The sequence below is a fragment of the Corvus hawaiiensis genome, chromosome 1 (assembly GCF_020740725.1).
Source record: "Corvus hawaiiensis isolate bCorHaw1 chromosome 1, bCorHaw1.pri.cur, whole genome shotgun sequence".
Lineage (NCBI taxonomy): Eukaryota > Metazoa > Chordata > Aves > Passeriformes > Corvidae > Corvus > Corvus hawaiiensis.
This window is the reverse complement of record NC_063213.1, coordinates 27,364,669-27,391,682: the sequence shown is the minus strand read 5'-3', so window position 1 is coordinate 27,391,682 and position 27,014 is coordinate 27,364,669. Positions and strand designations below refer to the sequence as shown.

The 27,014-nt window shown below is 39.3% G+C and overlaps 1 protein-coding gene across 5 annotated transcripts in view; it reads right to left on the bottom strand.

The window, feature by feature from the left end:
- HECW1 (HECT, C2 and WW domain containing E3 ubiquitin protein ligase 1) overlaps nt 1-27,014 on the bottom strand; it is a 264,963-nt gene that overhangs the window by 92,268 nt on the left and 145,681 nt on the right. For 4 of the 5 annotated variants that reach the window (XM_048297557.1, XM_048297546.1, XM_048297575.1 and 1 more), the window contains 2 exons: nt 10,841-10,919; nt 1,471-1,640 (listed from right to left, as the gene is read on the bottom strand). In XM_048297557.1, the coding sequence (XP_048153514.1) occupies nt 1,471-1,640; nt 10,841-10,919 (249 nt within the window). The remainder of the gene's footprint in view (nt 1-1,470; nt 1,641-10,840; nt 10,920-27,014) is intronic. The other variant, XM_048297548.1, reaches the window with a different exon arrangement.

The following is a 27,014-nucleotide window of genomic DNA, read 5'->3' as shown; positions in this document are numbered from 1 at the left end:
GCAGAAGGAGAACATGCTGAACCATGGCTTGACTCTTTTACACTCCTTTGCCACTCACAGCCTAACAACAGAGAGGGAGAAGCAGCATGCTTGCACGCAATCAAGAAAACCTGGGGGCTGAACAGGGAAGCTGGAAGCTAGCTGTGCTCTTTTGCTTTCCCATATCCATAATTAGGCCATTTCATTGTTTCTCCTTTTCTTGCTGCCAAACTCCACTTGGAAAAGAAATGTCAGCCCACAAACTCAGTGATTTGGCATGGTTTGAGGAGAAGACACCGGTGACATTTTATCAGGGCCACATTCCTATGGACTGAGCATTACACACACAGAGCAAGTCTCCCCTTCATACGTGCTCCCCTCTAGGTCTGTGTCTTATGCGCTGCACTGAAAGGTCTCTACCAACTGCCTGATCCCCCATGCCAGTTCTAGCTTGACCATATCCTCAGCTGGACCTGGGACCTCTCATCCAGATACATCTGATGCGTGGCTGCACAGAGGAGTTATGACTTGGTGGATGCCTCTTAACAGTGTCCTCAGTTTAGTTCTGCTAGAACGCATTTTTCTCTGACTAGTTTCAAGGTTGTTTCCTCAGTCATAAAACCTCCCCCACCTGTCACATAACCTGATTTGGTACCGTTTCTCCAGGTAGGACCATTCAATGCCATTTCTGGTGTCTTTGCCCACTCACAGTTCCATGTCTATAGCGTTTGACCTAATTATCCCTAAGCTACTTTACAATTTGCATTTTAATTTGACTAAATCTATGCAGTGTATTTATTTACTTTTACTCTTTCCTGCAGTGGAGATATTGTTCTAAAAGAGCATGCCAGTAAATCACACCCAGTATGTCAGGCTCCTTTAATTCCAAAGAGATTCCTTATTCTTTGCTGCCTATTGCCATTTCACATGTAATTTAAAAACAGCAGGCAGCAATTGAACTCTCAGATCTCATTAATACGTACAAGTCCTTCCAACAAAAAGAAGCAGACTAGAGACTATTTCTTCAAGGTGATGGCCAAATGTGCCAAAGTTGCCTTTGATTTATATTGCCATTGATGCTTTTCAATTACATCACTTCTCTTTATTTGTATGCTGTACTTGTTCTGCTTTATGTAATGTCTCCTTTCTGTGTAAGAACACTATGACAACCTAGAAGCAGCCTTTCATGCTATGCGACTTTATTTTTCAATTCTGTTTTATGCCTGCCTTCAGTAATTAACAACTTCATAAATTATGCCAATGAAGTACAACCTATACTGAAAGTATACTGGAAATTTTAATGTATCACTCATCTTTGTAGCTAATTTAGCCTTTTGTATTGAGACAAGTAGTCATGAAATATATCAAAACCAGTTAGGTCAACAACTATTTAGCCAAGAACAGAATTTAAAAAACCAAAAAGACAGGGATAGTACTAGAGTAATGTCCATGTTTTAAGAAAAGTCTCAGCTTAACTCTCAAACTGCTTACCTCTCCCTGCCAGATTGGGTTAACGGTGTTACACATGATCTTAGATCTTTTCTCTTGTCCATGATGAGGAAGTGCTGGGAAGATGCTATGTTTTCCAGGCTGGATGGAAATCTTCAGATAAGGATCTGGATTGAAGAACATCCCTTTCTTCAGACCAAAAGCCTGGAAATCTGAAAGAAGGTGAAGAACCTGATTATTTTTCACATTACAGGCATCTGTTTGGGATGCTAGGAACAGTATATAGGGAACTGGTAAGGAACTCAAATAATATAGCAGGAATGTGAAAAAACTCACTGTGTTTATTGTGAGGCAATGTAATGCCAAACCATAATGATCTTGTGATTTAGGATTTACAAATTACTATATAATGAAACTGCAAATTTACAGCCTGATTGTACAGATTGATTCAGCTTCTAAATCAATATTTATGCAACTTCAAGTGATCTACTAATTTTCCTAATAAGCTGAGCACTTGCTCAGCCTGACAGTAGCGGAAGGACTACTCTGAAAAAGAGATCCAGTCATTTAACGACAAAGTCATGGCATTTGGTACCCAATGGATGTCATTTTTCCTAGGTATCAATTTTACCACTCTACAAATCTTAGCTTTTACACCACTTTTTTTGTACATGAGAAGTCATTTTACATTTTTTCCCACTTTAAATAATTTTCTTCCCTGCATGGGTTAACTTCACCTTAGGAAAACTCTTGACTTGAATGTCCAAATTTTAAGCAGGGCTTTACAGCTGCAGAACTCCCAGGGAGCATAATATGTGTTTTACACACAAAAAATGCCCAGGCACTTATTTGAAAATTTCCCTACAACATTCTGAAGAAAGATACAATGGCCATTATGATCTGTCCCTGTGGAGCCAATGAAATGCAAACTAATCTGCTGGTATATCATTAATTTTGGCTCAACAGACATAGACTGAACCCCTCTGGTCTTCTCCTCTTTCAGATACACTTCTAAGCTTTCTTTGGAACACATAAGCACTTATTCCTATTAGCGAGTTCAGTAGCTAATTTATTTTCCACCACTCTTTGCATGGAGATTTTCCTCTGTTTAAAGCTTTATTTCACATTGGGCTATAAGCACTGTACTGCATTCTGCCTATTTTCTCTTGCTGTATTGGAGAGATAAAAAGTATTAGGCAAGATGGTTTCCAAAACTGCTTAGATGCATACCTAAACATTCAATTTAAGCACATATATTTTCTTTTAGGCAGTTTTTGAAAACATTAATTTTCACGGTCTTCTAATTCTCTTCTGATTAAAAACCCAATTATTCCAGCAGGTTGTGGGAGACCATGAAAAACCCTCAAGGCAGATATTTTGGATGAATCTGAAAATCCTACATATTGCACACCATCATCAATATTTTTTCCAGAAAATAGCTATATCAAACCCAGTTATATGTTGCTTCCTTAACATATGGTAATATCCAACACAATAAAATGTGCAAGTTAAAAAGAATTGCTTTTCTTTCCATTGGTTTTAATCATTTATTCCACCACAAAATTCATGCTGCAAATATTCAAAAGCTGTTGGACAGATGGTCATGAAACAGACTATATTTTAAGAATCTCATTCTTGACACATTATCTAACAATTAACAAAAGGAAAAAAAAATACAGGACATCACTACTAAGAGCTTATTTGAAAGTACTTTGCTGAAACTATATACTGCCATGGTCCTAGAAATGCACAAAGTCACACAAAGAAAACTATCTGTGTCAAACAGATAACACTGATTTTTTTCCCCCTTTTTTGTTTTCTGAGTGCACAATCTCTGTGCAACCAGCATGTATCTCATCTAACAGCCGTGCTGAAATCCTATATGGCAAACTCTTTTGCTTTGGAAGTGGTACTGTTAGAAATGCATTCAAGAAATAGAAACCAAGATTGAAAAAGCAGTATGAATGATAAGGGTCAGCAGTGTATTAGTTCAGGCTGCTAACATATGAGAGGAGAGAAAGACCTCTGGGATCTTACTTTCTTTCTCTCTGATATTTCCTCAAGAGTCTGAAACTGAAATATTCATTGCTGTATATGTTTCTGATTTTTTTTTTCCTTCAAAGAGAGAGCATGCTATCTTTGGGTACCACTGAGTAAAGAAATTGTCTACTGATAGAAAATACCTAGTACTCAATTATGGATACTTATATATCATGTATCATAAAGAAAATACATTTATGATGACCTTCCAGCCTCTTTCCAGTTATGGGAATTAGAGAACAGCCATGAAGATGAAGGTACTCCTAACCTCAGGTAATAATCTCATTTTTGTATTTGGACGAGGAAAAAAAAAGTAATTTAGCTAAGCAGACAGCATGAAATTTTATTTGTGTAATTTTCTTGCTGAAATTACATGATACAACAAATTTTATTAAAAATTCAGTTGGAAACTTCAATTTTATTGTCTGAAGTATGAACAGAAATAGCAGAAATAGCTTTCCCAAGGAAAAATATCCCAATTATATATCTCACCCCAAATTCTCATCACCATGAAAAACAGAGCATCAAAACTGAAAAAGCTCTTAATAAAGCTACATGGATATCTGCAGATAACCAGAATTTCATTTAATTTGAAGCAAAATCTATGTGTACGTCCTGTACCTATCTGCTGTAACTTGTTGTTGTAACTCTTACCACTCCTGTGTGACTCCCCAACAGAAGAATCCCAGCTATTCTGCCTTCCCAAATGCAAATATTTTTCTCTATCATCTTCAGAAAAAAGGTTCAGAAGATACTAAACTTTTAAGTGAAGGTCTGAAGCTAAATCCTTGGTGGAATGAATGAATTCCAGAAGGCTGGGACATACCCTGCGGTACACTGTAGTTTTATAGCACATTTCTTGGAGGCATATGAGGAAATGCTACAAAGATAACTGCTCTATGGTTTGCAAAGGTGTATTTTCATCCAGTCTCTTAAATAAAAAGTTATATACCATGTGGCAGTATCTCATTTCACACTTTAGTGTGAAAGAGGTTATATACATGTAACAGTCTAATAATGTCAGGCCATGTCTCATGACAGATGACAGAAGGAAGGAATCCAGGTAAAGACAAGTAATTACAGCCTTTCACTGCCACAGACTTGCACTACTTGTAAGTACATGCATCCTCTTTCAGCTAGGCTCTCTTCATTGGAGAAAAATGTCTTGTACTAACTGCTGCCTGCTGTTGTCCCCATGTGACTTATGAATTTGTTCCAACTTCAGAGCTTTCTTTCCATATATGCTGATCTCCAGGTGCCTGGATTGACCTAAGGAAGCTTTACACTAGGTCACTTGCATGCATGTACCCTCTATCCCTAAGGTGCGCCATAGACTCCCCTGTCTGCTTTATAAAGGAGCATTTGGCAAAGCTATTTGCCATCCAGCATCATAAACTTTGGGGCACTGGTGACAGGATAGTGATGGAGATTCTTATTTTTGTGGTGAACCAGTGTATTTATTGGAGCCAGGTGGGGATGTCAATTCCAACAACACAGCTAGAACACATCTGTGTTTTACAGTGTTTGATTTTGCCTCAGTACAAGTCATTAAACTTTCAAAAGCTCAGGGAAGAGTCATGTTTTGTCACGCTCACGAAGGAGATTCTCTGACAGTAACGAAGAGCAAAACTACCATAAAGTTGTTAGTTCAATTCCCTGCAGACATAGCAAGGTATTTGACCAGACCCATGCTCCATATAGGAGCATGACAGAAAAGGATGGATAATCAGATAGAGAACCAGACCCTGGAGCAGTCTGTTTTCTAAATTAATTACATTTACTTTGGTCATCTATATGTCAGAAGTAAGTTAAGGGAGCTGGAAGCTGTTCTCCCCAAGGGATGAGAAGACTTTGCCAATAGAATTTTCCTAGAAATAACACACAAGGCTATTCTGTGCTGTTTATAGATGTATCTCAAGAAGACTCAGTCCATCTAGTCACTTGATGGTGCATATTCTATGTCACTGAAGTACCCAGAGTCTACAACCCAAAAGAAGGGTCAAAGACTAGTAAGTAGCAGAGCTACTAGTTTTGAGAAACTGATACTGATACTCTAAAACAGATGGCAAATTCCTTCCAAAAAATGCCAAGTATTGAATGTCCTTTGTGTTCCCAAGCACCATCCAAGTGACGACAATTCATGTTTTGCAGGTATCTATACTGGCACTTATGGCAGAAGTTATTAACCCTAAGAAATTCTATAGTCAACCCACTGAATTCACATTTTTCATGTTTAGCATACTAGCCTCACGATCTCAGGACCAGGAAATGAGACATATTCCTCATGAGCCATCTGACCCCTTGAGAAAATGAAGACATCTTAAGTTAGGCCAAACTTGCCCAGAACACACCTAAAAGCAGAACTAATGAAGTTAACAGGACACTGGAAAAGCCCCAGTGTTACTGCAATGATCACAGTCAATTTAGATTATGATCTAGCCTGAGGAATACCAAAACAGAATTCATTCTATGATCTGTTCATTAGTGGCAGTAAATATAAAATACTGTCATCTTACTGAGATCCTGATAGGTCCTGTATCAAAGCACAACAAACCATCTTCATAATCCATCACCACAAGAGAGTTGCTAATTAGGATGTCAATGGACAGCTCCAGCATTTCCCTTCAGATTTCCTTTGTGAATTCCTGAAGAGCTATCAACTCGGGTTCTTACACTGAAAAAATATACTTGAACAGAACTGGTATCTAGACTGACTACCAATGAAGGAAGGTAATTGTCAGGGTGCTGATATGTCACTGTTCCTTTTGTAGAGTGTTTCTTTTGCCGACCTTGGACAGAACAAACAGAACCTATCTTAGAGGGCAGCAGTTCATCTACAGAGCTGAGCTACCTAAGAGACAGGAACGGCTTAAAAACAAGGAACAACAAAACTGCTTGCTCAAGATTCAACAGGAGGCACATAGGTACTCCCTCTCAGCCATGTGCTTTTAAAGCAATACAAGCTCTTTTAGTTACTATCAGTGGACCAACATTTCAATAGTAAGAGCACAGGAATATTGCATTTATTGAAATGCCAATTTGACTCATGCAGCAGCGTATGATACCAGACTTTATTGGAAGGAAGTGAGCATGGATTCGCAGAAGTATTGTATCTGCTATTAATGCGATTTCAAGAAGCAAATATTAAGGAATTTTAGAAATCAAACAGTAATGTGCAATGATAGGAAGTCTTAAAATCCAACACAGCAAACTAATGCAGGGGAATTGAGAAAGATACTGCCTAAAGTACAACAGATGACTGACTTCATCAGCTACCGAATGAGATTCTGTAACTGATGATATGCAAGAGGTTAAATAAAGTGCTCCTTTCTGCTCTTAGAAATCTACAGACATATAGACAGACTTCACTTCTCTTTTAAAATAAAATGCAGAAAAAAAGGCTAGTTTAGTTGCACAAGGAGGTATTTTAAGGTCTGAGATTTAAAAAAAAAGACTAAATAGATCAGATAAACCAAAATGCTTCTGTCACAGGGTTCCCAGACAAAATATTAAAGACAGTGAAAAAGAGGAGAAAATATTTTTTTCTAGCTGTAAATGCTTCAAAGAAAAACAAAAGGATTTCTCATTTGTGTAAAAGAAGGGCAGCAGAGGTATTAGGAAGAAAATAGTTGTATTAATAAATGAAAAAGAGTAGTGGAATTAATTATTCCAAAATGTCAGAGAGACAGGCTACCTTTTAAATCATCTTCATCAAGAAGGAAAACACAGAAAAAAGTCTGAACCTTTAATGTGAACAGCTTATCACAGCAAGGGGGTGTTTTTATCACTGCAAGTGATTAACCACTGGAGCAAAGTACCATCTTGGTATCCTCAGATACTGACTACACACCTGTCTGTGAGATACGTCTGAGCCACTCACACAAAGCTCACCACCATGGGGCAAGGTGTCCTGTGTTAAATAGGATAATGGAGTACTTTAATTCAAAGCCTTCTGAGGCCTTTCAAACTGGCTGTCTAGAGCCTGGCAGTACTTTGCAGGCACAAGGTGTACAGGAGGTGCTAAAAAGCCACCTCACCTTGACACAAGATCTTATAAGTAAGAAAAAGTAATGGGATTAGTAGTTATAAAGACAGTCACTGGGACTTAAAAAAACTGTTGGAAAATAAAGTGCATTATATATCTGCTTCCTGAACAAGCATTTCATGCTACCAACTCCTGTCATAATGACCTTATACTATTTTCAGTTGTGATTTATGCTCTTCTATAAACTGACAACTGTTTATATAACATCAGGTAATATCAGGTAACTGATATTACCTGAATACCTGGTCTGAAAGCTACACAAAAGCAACTAACAACATTCTCAGAGAGCTGTGATGAGGATAAATGCCTGAATGTTTGTGAAATATTCAGATTTTCTGGCCATTTGTTCCTCAAGAACATTTATAAATAAAGTGTGCAAACACATGAGATATGTGAAATATTAAGACCTGAAAGAAGTTATTTGATGCAACATTGAGCTAGGAGGCATATTATGCAAATCTCATGATAACACTTTCTAAATATACCAGCCAACAAGACTGGTTTTAAGGGCCTTCAGCAAATGCGTTACACTGCTGCTAAACCATGAACCTGCAGTGATGTATATCTCGGGAAGCTTAGCGCATTTTTTCCTTCTGTACTTCATGCAGGAAAGCTCTGATGCTTTTCAGCCATCTTACTGGAAGTATGACATTCACTGGTAAGACTGGAAAAGGCAAGTTTGGAAAGTAAAAGCAAAGTGGACTGCAGAGCTTTACTTAAAGGCTTTTTTCAGTCTAGCTAAATTAGGCTTAAAATATTTCTCTTGGTATTTTAAATAATGGAAGCTATAATAATAGTCATCATAAAAATGATTAAGAAGCTTAATCATGGGAAATTATCTTCCTTGAGATCACCGTTGCCAGTGAACCTATTAATCTGAACCAGTCTTACACAGAACCAACTTCCAGTCTTCAAGGAAGCAAACATGAAATAAAAAACCCTCCTAGTGACATGTGCAAACTCTCTGCTATTTCCATTCTCAAGAAGCTAGCCATCTTCTCATGCCTTGAAGGATCATTTTACACCTTCTTCATTGTTTAACATTTTTATTCAATCCAGAAATCTTTTCTCAAAAAAATCCTCCAGTGAAACCAGCTGGATTTTGTCCAAGCAAATACTCAATAAACTACAGAAAGAATAAAGCACTTTGTCAACAGCTTTTTAGAAAAAAGCCCTGTTTCTTTCTACACAGTTCATTTTAACACAGGGTCTCACTGGACTGTCTCAGCAGTAGAGAAAGCAATACAAGTCATCTGAAATGCACTCATGTTGTTCAGCATTTCTTGGGATTTGGCCTCCTTTGAGATTTTTCTTTCCCATTCTACTAACTTTTCCTTTTTAAAAAATTATGTGGCAGAAGGCATAGCTCCTCTTGCATTCTTTAGATGATAGACTGCTTAGGGCATGATGGCTCTGCGTTGGTGCAACGAGCTCCAGTCACACTAATGCCCTGCCACTTTTTTTTTAACTGCAATTAAATCAACCATAATTTGGAAATCTAACTGAAGTAATGACTGTAACAACTAATACAGTCATTATTAGTTAATAATGACTGAAGATGACAGTATACCAAAATACAGATATTGAAAAGGAAAACTCTGTATGAGCCAAAAGGACTTGTGACAAGAGAGAGGTTACTTTTTGCTGAGATAGCAGTGCAAATGGAAAGGAATCCCAGTTCCTTCCAATGCCTCTGAGAGGTCTGCCTTGATTTGCATTTTATTAGCTAGCATAATAGAGATACGATTAGCAATAATTTTGCTTTGAGAGAGACAACATTTTGTTGTTGTGGTGTTGACTAAGAAAGTAATAAATAAATCCTTGTGATGTGTTAATCTGTTAATTTCAGAAAAGACTGAAATGGAACTATTTTGATAACTTAGATTTTTGATAAAATAATTGCCAAATTAGTTTATCAAAGCCTTTCAAATACCTGGCTGTGATGATGTTGTTAATATGGATGTGATATATATGCAGATTAATTGCTTGTGGATCACTGGAATAAGATATCCCAAATGTATTATGAGGTATAGTCTTTGTATACTTTATATCAAGCTGTAAATTAGATACTCTAGTTTATAAAAGGGCCCACTGAGACCACATTATTTAACAGTCTCACAAATTACTACTCTTGACACCTCTTGGCTTACTAGGCCAAAGAATCTGAGAGAATGAAAAACTGTAACTAGTTCTGGGCCAAATTTTCTGTGTAAGATTATTTATTGACGCTAAAAAATACTAAGTCTACTTCTTTATTTCTGTTGAGCTAAACCTGTGGTTTTATCAATTGATGGGTGGATGTCCAGTGTGCAACTTGGCAAAAGCAGCCATGTGTTAAAAAGCCCTACCCAATCTCAGTCTGATTTGCCATGTATCCTATACAACCTCTCAAGAACCACACTGTCTGCCTAATTAGGAAAAGCACTGACATGCATGCTTAACAGAGGGAAGCTTGAAATAAATCATACGGCCAAACCCAGTCATACAATGAGATGCTTGTCTAAGAGTAGGACTTTAAACTTCAAGGTCTATGCCTGTAAAACTTTTGAACTAGGGTAACTTTTTTACTGTGTACTACTTGCTCAAAGAATTTCCAAGTCAAGTCAAGCACTTCTGTCTTCCAAGAGCTAAAAAAATATGGAAACCAACCAGCAAGCATAAAACTCCAAAATGAGAGCCATGCTCATAACCACTCTCTTTTGACAAACTGGTTTCTGTCTACAGACATGATTTACAGATTGTTCTTACCAAAGCCAGATCAAATGGTTCATAGCTGTTACATGGAAACATATTAAGCCTTTAAAACCTGCAGTGATGTGCCAAGTAATGAGGCTGAGCATTCTTCACGAAATGCAGAGAGCAATCTTCTGGCTCCAGAAGTCTGAGAGTCACTTTTGAGCAATACAGAGAAAGCTTCTGCACCACAGCACATGGATCTGCCTCATGTCCAGACCATGACTGTGGAACGTGCTTTCCAAGGAACAGAGTACTACCACAAACCACATTTTCCTCTGTAAGTAAAGCACATGCCTTTGATCTTGCTTTCCCTGACCTACATATTTAATTGTAAACAGAAGAACCTAATGTGGCCCCAAAACTCTACTTGAACAAGACACTATAGCACATAACTCTCACTGAAGGAAAAGAGTGTGGCAACAATCATAGATATCTTTTCTCTACCTCAGCATTACTTCTAGAGCAACAGAAAAAGAACCCATGCATAAGTATATACATACACGTACTTACACACACATGTACATTTAAGGTTCTAGTAACTTCAATCCCCAACTCTTTGGGCTTAAAACTTTCATATCAGCAGTGACTTACCTGACAATGAAAAACTTATCAGTCTCCGACTTCCTTGTCCCTGGATTGAGTCTTCATTGGTGATGCTTTTAAAAATCTGCTGGAAGATAAAGAATTATGAGAAAGAGCAGTCTCCAACAACTCTCGAACAGAGCAATTGCTTAGTAACTGTCTTTTTTACAGATTCTTAGTTAGTTTTACAACCAAGAATCAATTATATGACTAGAGATCAAAGTAATGTTTTTATCTAGGTAATCATTTAACCATTAATGGCCTAAGTCATCCCTTCCTGGAAGCTTTCTCTTAAAAAACCAGAATGATGCAAAAATACTACTGTAATTTGAATATAGCAGTTCTTCACCCAAAAAGGAACTACTTATTAATCAGGAGATAAAAGTAGTACATAAGGATGGGGATGTGGCTATCACCTCTTGAAACAACTTCCATCTTTATAACTTGTGTGGAAAATCTTGTTCCAGAAAGTTTATTGCATACCTTGGAGAAAGACTTCTGAGAGATTACTAGTACCCTGCATAAAAACCTACTGTGAATTTTGCTAACAATACACATTGAGGGTGAGCTGGGGGAAAAAAAAAAAAAATCTATTGATTACTCTTTGTACTCCACAGTTCAGTTTTTAATGTCAGTCCTTGGCTCAGTAAGTTTATTGGTGAGCTGCTGTTGTGCAAATTAAGCACCAGGCTGCCTTCTGGCTGTGATCAGAACTGGGAAGCAAGTACACCTATGGGCCAGTGTCTGGGGCATCAGGAGAAACCCACCACCAGTAGTTTTCACGCGGAGTCCCTGAGCAGGGCACAGGAGATGCCATCGGGTGTCAGACTCCAAGTTCAGCAGGGAGGTGGCGCTACTAGTACTGCTTCCCACTGACTTTGGAGTCAAACCAAGTGCTGCTCTGCCCCCGGGAAGCAGCAGCTCCGTGTCACTCTTGCCATTCAGCTTTCAGCCAAAAAAGAAAAACAGCATTTATGCAGTGAAGTTCCAATTTCTGACGGGAAACAGTAACTGAAATCCCACTCAGCTATGACTCATTGCTTGGTATATTAAATATTGTGTAGTCAAGCTTAACTTAGAAAACAAGCTGCTCTCTGCCCCCAGATAATGCAAAACATGGGCAAGTGGGTACTGTAGCCCAGCTAGCAGGGATTAAGCAAGCAGACGCAGATAAGGCCTAGATCAGAAATGTATGGGTTGAATTTAGACATCCTTGTAAAATAATGGTTTCTGCTGGACCTGACTTTTAGTCATAATCATTTTGTTTCTTTCAGACTATCTAAATGGGATAAAAGGTACTGAGCAGAGAGGGACTATGAATAAATTCCAGTAGAAACATCCCTATTGGATCACAGCTAATTAGTTGCAATTGCACTATTGGCCTTCTCAGCAAAGTAGGTTTCAATATATTTATTGAAGCCACCACTGATTTCTGGATAGAGACACATTTAATTCAGAATATATGTGTCTATGGGAATTTTATGACAAGAACTCAGCAACCTTTACCAGCCAAAGTTGTGATCCCATCAAGAAACAATGACATTTCCTTGTCAACATGTATTTTTCATACTATGTCACTGCCTGATATTAATTACACATTACCCTTTAATGCTTATTTTTATGGTCTTTTCATGATTTTGTCCAGGATAATAACTGGGACAACCACTCTAGATATGTGCACATTTGGAAAATGTGCTTTTTTCCGGTCCTTCAACATTACTCTGGGTTTTTTTCAGACCTGCCAAGTATGTCATACATCATGCCAGTATGAATAGTTCAGCAGACTACACATTGAACAAACTGGGGTAGATCTGATGGGGTCCTGCAAACCTGTCCAAAACTTAAAAATATGTTGCCATTAAATGATCCTTCAGGGGCCTTATCAACATTAGTGAAACTGTATGGAGACAGTTACAATAGAGTGTTGTCACAAATCCTGATACAGGTAAAGCATCCTCAGCATGGTCAAACTTGGAAGGCAAAGCTTGCCATTACACAACGGGAGTAATAACACATACAGTCCCGTAAGTGAAACAACAACAAAATAAGTTTATTTGCTCCTGAAGGGTCCATCTGTTCTGTGAAGCAGGTGCACCCCACAGCATCCTGTCAAGGGCTCACCACTCAGCCATGCAATCAGGGGTACTAAAAGCCAGCCCTGCTGTGCAAACAAGTTCCATCCTCGGTAGCTGACCCCTACATAACTCTCTGAGCTGCAGCACTTCATCAGCATGCCAGCCACTTTGAGAATGCCTAGCACTTAATCTTAGCAAAATGCAACACTTGCTGGAAGTTTTTCCAATTTTCTTCTTGGCCAGGTGGATGAGAAAGGGAGTGCATGGCAGAAAGGCTGAAGGAGAGAGGCTTTTGTCCTTGGGTTTGAGACCTGGGATGCACCATTAAAGACTTCATACAACTGAGCCTCCTGTGTAGCTCTACCATCACAAACCTGTGCTCCTCATCCTCCAGTGGTCTGAAGGCACTGGTCTGCCACTCTCCTCACACATACACAGAACCTTCTCGCCCGTGACATGGGTCATGGCAGAGCAGGCTCGGGAGCAAGCAAACATCCTCTCTCTAAGAATGGGAAGGGTAATAGGAAGGCCATAAAAGTGATTACATTTTAATATTGGCATTTAAGAAGTCAGAAGGAACAGCAGGGAAGGAAGGGAGGGGGACATTAAGTCTGATTTTCTGAAAATAAGAAGAGCTATTTGCTGCAGTTTGGATTCACTGCTTTCTAATGCAATACCAGACTGTCCCCAGTTAATGAGGACAAGGCTGCACTTGATGCAGGGCAGAGCAAAAGAGGGTGAGTGGTCACCAGTGCTCACCAGCCACCACATCAACTGGGTTTCCCAGTATCTTGAGGCCTGGGATGGGGACATGCACAGGTCATACTGTCCTGCTTGCCATTAATCATGAAGGAAATTCAGACTGGTTTTAGTGGCTGCAATATAATTACATTGGGAGTTTCGTCACTCTAAGTAAACCTTGAATTTAGTCAGCAGGAGGTAAAAACCCCTCTATCTTCTCAACTGCCACTTAAAACACAGTTAGTTGACAGACAGACAACATTCATCTCATCACTTGACATCCTATGGGCTTGAAGTCCTTCACACGAAAAGGAACAAATGTGATTTTTCCTCAATAACTTCTGTGCTTTGTTATGCCCTTGAAGTGAGAGCTCAGCCTGAATTAGCTTGATATTTTTAGTTTATAATGCCATTTTTGCACATTGTGCAACCCAGCCTAATTATTTTACAAGTCCTGCTGATACAAAACAGAATTAATATGCTTTTACTACATGCTTCTGCTATATCTAGACATGAAGATGGGACATGAGCTGCAACTTCAAGCCTAGCTGAATCTCTCTCCAAAAACCAAAGGCTTCCTGAACTGTGTTCAAACCTCCTTTTGATTTCCTTGCATGCAATTGGAGCCAGCATCATTGCCACTGATGGGAGCACATACATTTAAACAGAGAAGCATCTGTACTTCCTTTAAAATATTCTCCAATAAACACACACTGTAAAATCTTCTGGTTTGTGATAGTTTCCCAGCCTCTGAAGCAAGGCGAAAGAAGACTACCAGCATTTGACTGTGATTAACTGTGAAACATGGGAAGGTACCTGAGGCCAGACTGAAGCCTGTTGGGACTTGCTGACCTCAGGAAATGGTACAGCTTTGGTAGTGCTTCTCATTTTTTCCATACAGAGAAAAAGAAGACTGAAGGAGATGACTGAAAGCTAAAAATAATAGTCCTGTCCTGGAATCACTTTTCCTTGTGAGTAGTTCCTGCAAATGCTAGAAGGAAGTTATGTGACCCTGAATGAGAAAGGAGGCAGGTTTCATGCTAGCAAAGGGTGCCCTTGAGACTCCCTTCCTCTTCAGCCATGGTATGTGTTATGAAAAAAAAAAATCATTTTGAGAAATCCCACAGTATTACAGTCCATCGGTTCTTGCTGAGGCAAAATTCCAAGCACATAACTAAACATTTGTCTAAGCAGAAAGCCAGAAACAGAGATTCTCACAACTAATTAAAAATATCTCCTAAAATACCTTTCCCTTCACTAGTCTACCTAAATATGTAGAAGAGTAACAAGGACAATGCTCTTGCCCCTGAAAATAAAGTGGCTTACAGGGCACACTTAGGCTGCCCCTATTCAGCCTCCCTGTTGCTCTAGGTTATGCTGAGGCAAATACTTTTGGATACAGGTACAGTGTAAATAGAGGTCTGGAACAAACTAATTGTTGTAACTGTGCTGTACTAGAAAATCTGCTTTTGGACACCACAGTGACCAGTAACAGTGCAGCATGCTGGCAAAACCTCCTTTGCAGCATTAAATTCCTTTTAGCATGTTTGTCTATCGTGCAGCACAACTTAACTATTCTTAAAGTCCTGCTGATACAAAACAGGATAAATATGATTTTATTACATGCATCTACCACAGCTAGACATGCACAGCTGACAAATACAAGCACTTACTCCTTTTCCCACACATAGAACAGGAAAATACTCTTATGTCTTAGTGTTCTGTAGCACTTTTCCTCACCAGAAGGAAGAGGACATTTTTGCCACTGCGCTCACATGAAGAGATTCAACAAAGCTAAGAGAATTTTCTTTTCCCGTAAGTAGAAGAAACACTTAGGTTAAGTAAGTAATCTTACTCTTCACTGACAACCAAAGCACTTCTGTATCAGTAGCTTCTGCTGCAAAAGAATGGCAACACTTAACTGATATAAATTACCTCACATAGGCCAGTATTTCTTCCATTTAAAAAGAGGAAATTGCAGTGATATTAAAATCAGTGCTGCACTACCTGTTTGCTTCCACTGACTTTATATCATGGTGAACATCATGGGCATGACCTAATGCTCAATATAATCAAGTTCCAATTTTACAAGATGCTAATTAAAACCTAGAATATTTTACACTGACGGCACAGATTGCAACTACAGTAATATCTAACACAGATTAAACAGTCAGGTACTGTAAACTGGCAAAGTTCTAGCCTGGGCAATACTATCTATTCACAAGAGCTTTTCTTTTAAAAAGTAGATCTAAGAACATATCAAAGTATTCAGAAGAGCTCACACTTCCAAGCAGTACTATCCAGACTATAATCAAGATGGAAGTCTACAATGAAAGAAGACTGGAAACCACAAACATAAAGCAGCAAAATACTTTCTGTTTGTACACACTGGCTCTGAGGATGAAAAGCAGTAGATTAGAGCACTGCAAAAAGGGAAGGCTGCAACCTGTGCTTGATTCAAATCAAAGGTGAAAAATAGCCTCAACTTAGCCCCAAACTGTGCATCAGCAAACAGAAAAGGTATTGCTAGATGTGTCAGAGCTAAAGATGTGATGTTGCAGTGCAGAAGAGAGGCTATCCAGTCACTGCCTGCACTACACTTGCTTCAAGCTCCAGTTCTCTGTTCTCTGCTTTTCAAGACTACTGAACTTGCCAGCAGATTTAAAGCAAAATAAGTAAGATTAACAGCCTTGCTGATTTCAGTTTACACCAGCTTGGAGCCATTGTTTTAACAGACTGTGTGTACATGGCATGGGAGTCCAGAACAGTCCTCAAAAATTTATTCTCCCCTAACCTATTTCTGCTGGCTTTTACTAGTGCCCTCTTGACTTCACTGAATGCTTAACATTAGGTCAACTCTCCAAAACAAGTGGAAAAAGGCTTACATTTTCTACAGTGCAGCAGTGAAGCATCTTATCACAGTAAGAGAATATCAGATATCATCCTGAGTTCACACTTCATATTCTACCATCTTCTTTAGAGAGGGAATTCCTCAGTAGATCTGCAAATGGGTGAACTCCCACTTCCTGCCAGGTGCTGAATTTAAAAATAAACTGTTTTGTAAAATAAATTGACTAAGTAAACACAGACTGAGTGCCTCCTTTTATACCATCGCTTGGCTTCTCCAGTGAAGAAGCTGCTCTGGGATGCAAGGAGTGAATTCTGAAAGGAACAAATGCGGATCTGAGCTCCCTGACTGCCACTGACAGAATTATGTCTATAATCCCAGGCACCACTTTGAAAAATCTACCCCTAATTAGTGGCAGTGCTTCAGCTGCAACCTCCACTCTGCTGACAGAATTATCCAGCTCTTGAATGCAATATATTCCACTTATCCTGTTAGCTTGTTAAGCCATTGTGCTGGCACCGTGGTATTTTTCTATCAGGTGCTTCCAAACAGCTGCCAGCTTCTCCAGCAGCAGCCTAACTCCTGCTGGGCACTCTGCCGCCAGCTCACGTCCCTGAAGGACTGTGACCACACACACAGAGGCTTCCCCGTGTGCCACTGTCGGAGCATTCTAGCCTTGTAATACACAACCTTCTCAATGCCATTCCCTAATTAAGTGGAGAACTTGCCTTTTGTGGGCATATGACAATTGCCCTTTCTCTGCAGAAAATACTTTTTGCCCCATCCTGCAGCACTGTTTATTTATTATTTCATTTATTCCCAGAAGACAGAAGCTTTTCATTCCAAAACTTTTGTCCTCGAAACCCCTTAAATAGGTAGCAAGGAAGTGAGTAAATTTTTTTCCCCCCCATGGAAAATGTTACAAATTCTTTCACCAGATAACAAACTGTGGCAGCCAAACTAAAACACTGGAAAAAACCCTGCTGCTTAGTATAATCAGTGAAGTCCTCTAGAAGGCAACTATCAACAGGCTTACGACAAGAGGACATCCAGTGAGAGTACATACCAAGTATATGGAGGTTTCCATGTTGGCATGAAGCTATTTCATATTCCCTGACCAATCCTGTGTGTGTAGAATGCTCTTTCAGCATAACCAGAATCTCAAATAAGGATGTTAGGAGCAAACACTTCCAATTAAAACAAAATCAAGGACTGAGGCAAGAAACCAGTATCTTCCACAGAGTCCAATATTTTTTTCTTCCAAAAATTTATTAAATTCAGATTTTTAACTGTATCAACAGCTCTGCCTAATAAACTTCGGTTATCCTTTGGCAGCAGAGGAAAAGCTCTGATTAGAGATTCTGGTCTTCCATCACTCTTTGAAACTTAATTTAAATAAAGTCTTAGATTTTCAGATACTTAAAGACAATCACACATGCATGTGGTAGGCTTTGGTTTGCTGTTTCTGGGTTGATGGCTGGACTATATCTAAGCAGCAGATCTTTTACTTATACCTATCAAACTTCTGGGAGGGCCACAGCATATCCCACCAACTGCCCCCACACTGGTTCTGAGACTGAATGCTATTTGACACTAATGACCCTGTGAGCCTTAAGAAGTCTCTCAGCAAGGTAAGTGGTCTAAGACATGACAGTATTTTACAGCCCCAATGTTCAAAACAAAATCTGGTTTAGTTAGCAGAGAAGGTGGCTTTTTGTGGTTGCTAAACAGTTTTGTGCTTCCCAGTGTTACCACCATCCACTAAAAAAACCTACAAGAAAATCTGAGGTAATGATCAGATTTACACCAGGGAGCTGCCTAATGCAGAACAGGATTGACCTTGTAAACCTGACAGGTCCATACATAGAGTATTTATGTGCTTAAGCACTCTTGACAGCAAGAACTGATTGTAAATATTATCCTCTCTGGAACAGCTAAGCGATATCCTGCAAGCCACTGAAATAACTGGGAGCTTTACCACTGACAGATGAAGAGGCCTACTGGACACTGATTGGATCATGTAATTTTGCATAAAAGTTGCCCCACAGACTTCAAATTCAACCTTTTCATGAAAACACTTTGTTTGTATGGAGAATGAAAAAATTGCTGCCAACACCTTTTCTCTCTGCCTAGAAATGACCAGTCACCAAAACATAGGGCAAATATAGTGAAAACACTGACACATCCACGGTGTCTTTGGAAGGTAAGAAACTATTAGACAGCAGCTGCCTTCACTACAGCTTCAGAAACTCCTCAGTCTTGTAACATAGTTTGGATGGGACGAGTGTGCAGATGAGTAATGCTGACACGTGAGGGAGAGAGCCCTATCTTTCAGCTAAGCTATGTTTGAAGAAGGACTCAGAGCATTAGTCATGCTGTCAAATCGTGTGGACAAGGGAACCGAGTCAATGACCCTTTGCAGTATAAAAGAAGCAGCTAGGCAGCAAACAATGCCCATTCTTCTAAATGAATGCCTCAAATACCAGTTCAACTGTGAATACCTTTATTTCCAGAAGTGAGTTACAGACACTTTACTTTCAACCTTGGGTCCTACTCTGGGCAGAAATGAGGTGGCTGTAGATTTATAGACTGAATTTAAAAGTAGAGAAATATCCGTGCTACTTCTAAAGTCTCTCAAACTTGCTGAATTCCTAATAAAACATTTTACTACACAGAGCATTTTTCTAGTTATGATGCCACAGAAAGGACAAAGCCGAGAAGAAAAAAAAAAATCTCCTTTTATAGTATTTACAGTCTCACTTAGTTAATGCAGCCTCATTCACACTCTGTTTCTCCTTTTAGCAGATCCCTTAGACTCAGCAGAAATTGCTTATCTCACCTTGGTAAACCCATTGGTTTTTTTTGTTTGTTTTGGTTTTTGGTTTTTTGTTGTTGTTGTTGTTGTTGTTTGCTGGTTTTGCTATTTATCTGGTTTTGTGGTTGTTTTATTTTAGTATTTTCTATTTAAAAATAGCCTTCGTTTTTCAACTGGCTTCTGCTGTCCACAGCATTTGATGTTTTGTTTTTCCTTAGGTTGCTGCTTTCTAGAACAGCAGGCTTTAAAAAGTCAACAGCCTTCTCCAGTGAAGTGGGCTTGTGGGAATACTGATTGTAATCAAACTGCCATAGAATGAACAACGTTGGAAGAGATCTCCTGAAGTCACCTGACCCTTCAGTCAAAACAGGTCGAACTTAGAGCAGGCTACTCAGGGTCCTGTCCAGTTCATTTCTGAGTATCTCCAAGGAAGGAGATCCCACAAGCACTCTGGGAAACCCATTCTAATGTTTGACTACCATCTTGAGAAAAAAGATATTCCTGAAGCCTAATCAGAATGTCTCTTGTTGCAACTTGTGTCTATGACCTGCTGTGCTGTGAGTAGAGTCTGCCTCCTTCCCTACAATATCCCACTAGGTAGTTAAAGGCAGCAGTAACATTCCACGTAAGACTTCCCTTAAGACTGAATAAATTAATCCAGCTCTATTGCCACTCCTCGTATGTGAAGTCCAGTCTGAAGGATGAAGAAAACAGAGGCCAGACTCATCCTGAAAATGACCGTGGCAGAGCTTTACAGCAAACCTGAGGTATGGCAACGACTTCTGGGGAGAAGCAGCTTTTACAAAATCTGATCTCCAGTAACAGATGAATTAATTACAGCAATTCAGTTGCCACCAAAAGCCTTGTGAAGTATTTGGCCTGGTGCATATTGGATGCAAGGCTTCTGAACATAAAGTCATTAAATACAACAGGAGGGGAAAATGGTGTCAACTAAATGCAGGAGTGCTGTCACTTCAGAGGAATCATTAACTCCAGCGGACCTGCAAGCTAAGCCTGACAAAGCCACAGCTCAGCCCCACAGCAAAGGAGGAGATGTCTCACATGCCTGGGTGCTCCTGCCAGCTCTGACCACCGCACTGTGAGGCTCACACAGTTATCAGCCACCTGTCTGAGAGGCAGCCAAGTGGTCCTAAAGGCTGGCTGTGGTCAGAGTACAGCATGCTTTTCAGGCAGTCTAGACCTCTCCTAATCCAGAAGCTCTTCAAAACCTTGAAAGGAAGAAGCCCAAAAAAAAGTGAAAGAAATATACTAGAAAAGGAAAAAGTAGAACCAGAAAAGAGGAAAAAAGGCAAGGGTCTATAGAAGAAAAGTGGAAAACAAAGGAAAAAGCAGTGGAGGATGCTACAAGGAAAGCAAGAAATTTATTTCTAAAATTCCAGATCTTTACATCCTAAAAAAATTCCCTTCAGCCCTTTCAGATACATCTCAAAACACCCAAGCCAAGCACCATAAAAATCCCAATACCTCAACAGTGATCACTACAGCTTTCTTAGAACTCCAACCTGACAGCAGCAGCTTTCAAACTTGCCTATGACAAAGGTAAGTGAGATCCTTTGGGGAAAAATGAGAGAAAGAAATAGGCTGCTTTAAAAACCAGGGTTTCCTGACAACAGTGGCACCTCCAGACTTTTCTGGTATTACGTTTTAAATATTCCCACATAGCTGAATCAGTTGTATGGTAACAGCCCTTGGTTGCCATTAAACACTTCACCTCTGGAGTCACAGTCCTAGTACAGTTTCAGTCTGCCAGTCAAAAGCCACAAATTGGTACCCGAGATATAGTCCATTATGCATTTAGTGAACTGAAGTTTAACAATTACCCAGGGTTAGTTAGGGATTATGAGCAGTGCTGGTGGTCCCTTGCTAAGAATATCAACATGTGGTCTAATTAATGTGGTTTAAACTTAGGTTCACCATGAAGTCCTACCACACAGGCATAAGGGCAAAAGCTGTTTCAGTGTAAATAAAAATCAGACTGGTTCAGTTAAAAAGGGAAGTGTGTAAGAACAATTTAGTCGCTCTCCATCAGACTTTACAGATGTAAGAATTTAAGCCTCCTTTTAAAATGATTGAGTAGGGAGATGCTGCATGCTTTCAGTACAGATGGAAACAAGCTTGCCTGAGAACTCAGCTAGCCAGCCAGGGAAAAAAGACCTCAGATATTTAATGGAAATGGAAAAATGTTCCTCAAGAGATTCAAGGATTAAAAATGAACAAAGTGTTCACAATTCTATTAAAGAAATATTCTTATGCACATCTGCTGATATATAACATACTGACCTACATCGATTTCCCCACTTGTAATAAAGCCTGAGAACAAAAGAGGTCCAAGTAATAGTTATAGGAAAAAATGTTTTAGAAAAGTATGTAATGTTATATAACTTTATTCCATCAACAAAACTATGTGAAGGGAACATGATTATCCTGTCAAGCTCCAAGAAATCAGGAAATGCAAACCTAAAAGACAACTGTGAAGCATAAAGTCTGCATAAAGTCTTGATACATAAATTTTAATGCATCCTTCTTTTTTTTAACTGTCTCCCATCATAACTTTTTCCCAATGCAACATTATAAATTTATTTTTGGATCACACAGATTTGTGTGAAGTTAAGTACAGGCACACCAAGATATACTCACCATACAGATAAAACAAAGGATGGCATGATCATGATAGGGCTTGCATGCATGTGCACATGGACATCCATGCACACTAAACTCATAGGGCAAATACCTGCAGGTGCCTGTTGGGATGTTGAAAAACCTTCAGGCTTTCAGTCACCACCTGCTCCTCTCTATCACCTACTTACGGTATTTCTACTGAAACAACCGCCAAGTTATTCCACAAACATTCAAAATTACCTACAAATCCACCAGTTATAAATATGTGCAACTTTACCTCATAGTCATTTCCTCAGTCATGCCAGCTGATTTTAGGTTATCTGAGGGTATGAGTTATTTCAGAAGAGATCTTAAGTACTGGCTATTTTTATAAAGGATTATGCATTGCAAAACTACAATAATGTTGTTCTCTCCCCAGATCTTCCTCCCAGCCCCTCTTCTTTCCAGGACTAAGGAAAGCAGACAAGAAAACAAAAGAAAGATATTTCAAGAAAACAAAGTTATTTTTCTCCATTACACTGGCTACTGGCAAGTCCTTGGTTACTGAAAATCCAATCAGGACTAAACTGCTGGCATCTATCAGCTGTAGTAGGTAGATAGGAAACTTCACTGTGGAGCTACACACAGGTTCAGTGCAGGCTACAGATCTGGCTTCAATGAATTTTATGACCTCCTTCTTTCCCTCTGCATGAATGGCTGTTTGTCTGGCTGCTGCTCTGATGTACAGAAATCCATGCAGCGCTTGAAAACAGGCATGCTGGTAGATGACAGCTGCTGAAATGTGCTGAAAATTGCTGAGTGAGAGACTGGGCACACAACTGCCCATCTCAGCTTAAGTTCATGCCTTGGTTTGTATTCAGATACATGTGATACAGATGTGTGGACACAAGAAGAGGTCTTGTACCTATCTCTCGGCTTTCCTCCCACTGTGCCAGCTTTCCAGCTGGCCACAGGGAACACAGCATACTTTATCTTAGGAATATGCGATTCCACTAAAATCTGTGTTACATTTGTGGGTTGTTCAGAGACTTTATAATCTGTACACCTACCCAAAAATTTATCAGTATGGTCAACTATGCATCAAAGCTTTGTAAAACTGTACTTTGCCTTTGCACAGCAAATTCATCACTTACATGTTTAGCTCATTTCTCATCTGTGTGTCCTAAACATTTCCCTCCCATCTGAAAGCCTGCCGGCTACAGCTCTGGCTGCAACACAGACCATGGGCAGCTTGGTCAGTGCCTCAGGAGACCTCAGACAGAAACCACAGCTAAGTCCCCATGCTCTTTTCTGAAAGAAAAGAAAACAAACAAAAAACCACAACCCAAACCAATTTATTTGAACTTTGCATGATACTCCAAAGCAGCTGTCCACAGTGACATGCCTTATAGCAGTAAGTAATTTAAAATAGCCACGCAAAGAAACACAGTGTAAAAACTTGCATTTAGCCTGTATTTGTGCAATAGTTTACCCAGGCTTTGAGAGAAAGACCAACTGAATAGGCAGAAAGATCTCTATTATTTCAGTGGATCTGGCTTTCAGGTTACCATATTCTACACCAAGAGATTTAAAACCCATAGCCACACCTTTGTTATCATCTCTCCCTGCAGATTAGCCTTCCTCTTCCCTTTTCACTTGGCAGTGTGTTTGAGACACAGCAGTAGATACTGTTAAACAAAAGACCATCTTCATTAAATAAGATGAGCCTCTGACATCCTAACACTGTTTTACAAACATCACAGATATTTTAAAAATAAAACCGTAAGACAGTAATTCTGCTGTATTTACCCTGTTTTCCATATTTTTGTATTGTTACAGAAGTATCATAAGAATTTTACAAAACAAGTGCCTTCACTGTCCCAGCTCCATCTACTTATTTTGCCTCATTCATTGTAAGCTCTAAAAGAGCCATTTGGGATTTTATTCATTGCTTCGGATAAGCAGTGAGTTCATGTTTTTCCCTGAACACCTTTTAAAATTTATTCAACATCTTAAGAAGGCTTATCCACACAAACAGCTGTCTCTCAGCTAATATTTGCCCTCCTTCTTCAACATGAGTAATTTCCTCTTTGTTCTAAACTAATCAGCACGGCTCAATATGCCAATTTTCCTGAATGGACATGTCAGTCAGAAACCTGACCGCTGTGCTTTTCAGCACAGCTAATACTTACTATTAAGTCTTCTGCTTTGTCTCATCAACTAATAGGAATTAATAGCAGATTAAAGTCTATGATAACAACTTTTGTTTGAGAATTTGTAACCCTTTTGGAAAACATTAATTTTTAGCACATACCCAGGAAGTAAAACATTGCCACCCACATCTGAGATGAAATATAAAGATGACCAACAGCAGTGCTATATAACAAAGCTGAACAAGACATTAAAAAAAGGAAAAATTAGCTTGAAATTGCAGGTACTAAAGATGGGTCATCATTTAGAAATTAGGATCTGAACAATTAGAATTCATACATTACGTCAGACAGTCTTGAAAAAGTGTCAGCATGATTTTAACGATAACCACAACACGGGCTTCTTGTCTTGATGAAAGGACAATGTCCTCCCAGAAACATGACTGGAAATGACTTCTACACAAAACCATGAGGTTGTTATCCACACTCAGAATTTCTTCTCCCTGTATTTCTATATAAACACATAAAGATCTTCAACTCATGACTAGCAGAATTACAAGAGATTCTGAAAATGTCTGCTTATGCCTTCAACAAGAATTTAATTTAGTATTAAAAATTGTGCAAGAGAAGATGCAGATCAGAATCGTGTCACCTGACACACACGCTTTTAAAGTACCTTAGAAGAACTTCAGTAAAAGGAAATATGCTAATGCTGTAAGCAGTGCTAACTGATACAGAGATGGGAGAGATCAACAGCTTATTATCTCTATGCTTGCTAATCCTGGAACATGGGAGAAGACAACAAAATTGAACAAAGGTAAATGCAAAAACTGAAGAAAGCAAAGGTGGTTTTTTTTACTTGTAAAGCCTAATCAAAGGGAAAAATTCTGTGTGGGGACACAGAAAGCTTACAATTGACAAGCTTAAAATTATTTTCCTGCTGCAATGACTTGTAGTCATCAAGCCTCTCACTTACAACAGGGACACAAGCTTTTCCAACAGCTGCCTCTCTATGCGGGTCCAGTGCACAGCAGGAAAGGACAGCTAGTGAAAACATTAGGGCAAGTCATGATGTGGATAAGCAGTCTGGGAAAGAAAATGGAACACAGAACACCAAACCCTGGTCTTTAACTCTTTATGCCCCATCAGGCAGTACTGCAGACATACCAAATTTGACCTAGAGGATTTCACGCAGGATTCTTATAGCTTCCACGGTCTCTGGTGTTGGACCAGCTGGATACTGGATTCACCCTGGCAACATTCAGTTCCTTCTTTTTCTGAGTGAGAAGTGTATTTTTTTTTTTTAATTAAGATTGTGCCAAGTATAAATAGTGCTTTCACTAAATAATAGTCAAACACACATGAAAAATGGGTAGAACACAATGTTCTCTTTTTCAATTAATTAGAAGGCCTCTAGTGCGTCCAGTGAGATTTAAATCAATGTGTACAAAATTGACAATAACAAATCAAACTGGCAAATGCAGGGAGAAAGGGCAGAAATCATCTATTTTGTAAAGCAACATCAAAGGATATCTTTTTGCAACTTCTGAACTGAAACACGCTGGAAAGCTGTGTCATGTAGTCTAAACTACCCCTGGTAATTTATCTGGTGCTCACCCACAATCAGGTTAATGCCCTATCACCGCAAGTAACTCCTAGAAGGGAGGAAGCAGGAGGTGCTTCATTCCTTCATTCAGCACTCTATCACATTCAACTCTGAAGTACTCCATAGGTCTAAATCCTTCCCCCTTCAAAAACTAAAATATCTGCCCTCAGACCCACTGTGTAATGTCAGGAACTGTACTGTTTTTCATTAATCTGACCAGATGCAGGAGAGAGCATCTAAGAATGTAAAAGGCCAAAGCAAGTATAATTATACCAGTGCAGTGTGCTGAACAGTTGCTGATCTCTCCATAATTTACTAAACCACAGAAGGGAGCAATATGATGTGCAGACATTACTATGGCTATTATGTGACCATAACAAGAGACATTCCAAAAGCAAGTGGCTGGGAAATACCAGGCTCTTTTTGAACCCATTAACAAATAAATGGCTTGTGTAATGGTCTTCTTGGTGTTGCTGAAATAAAATCACTCCAGTTCCCATCTGTCATACTTTTTATTTCTTCACTTCAACTCTGTGCTGTATTGCAAGTCTACCAATTAAATAATTCTAAATCTACACTTAGAAGTTCATGCAGGATCAGATGACCAGTAAGGTTAAATTTGACCCAAGTGTTTTCTTTGAAACAACACATACAAAGAAATTAAGGCAACAGGGAGAAGCCCAAAATTGGTGCCACTGACTTGCAAAGTGAAGACTAGGCTGTGGCCAGTGGTACTTAGGGATGGCTCACCAGCTCCACAATTAGTGCTGCTTAATTAGAGTCCATGAAAGGGCAAGAAATGGACAACAATTTAATGGAATCTGCAAATGGTAGCATTAACCCTGGTTTTTGTTCTGTCCTGTTCTGCTTTAAATCTGCAGAACTGCACATTTGGACTACCACAATAGGAAAAAGTCTGATGGAGGAACACTCACAGAATTATTTTATTTAGTAATTTAAAAGATGCCAGCTTTTTCCTGTTTATGTCACCTGTTTCCTGTTTAAATCCCTTGCAGCTATGCCTACAGCAGTGCATCATGTGTGAAGCTACTAGGAATTTAAGCATGCCTGCAGTGGTAAAAGAGGACTTAAGACGACAATGTCAGGACCTCGACAACTTCCACTTCAGATCATTCCACTCTTCGGTGCACTGAACAGGACACCTGCCCCAGGCACCCTGCCTGCACAGGCACACAGCCTTTCCCTGCTTTGGGCACCTGGTACTCTGCCAGGGATACATTTGATATATAGGCGTAGTTCTTTCATGCTCTCGTATACTACCTGGATTCACCACACGATGCAAAAGGGCCGTCAATGCAGCAGCAATAT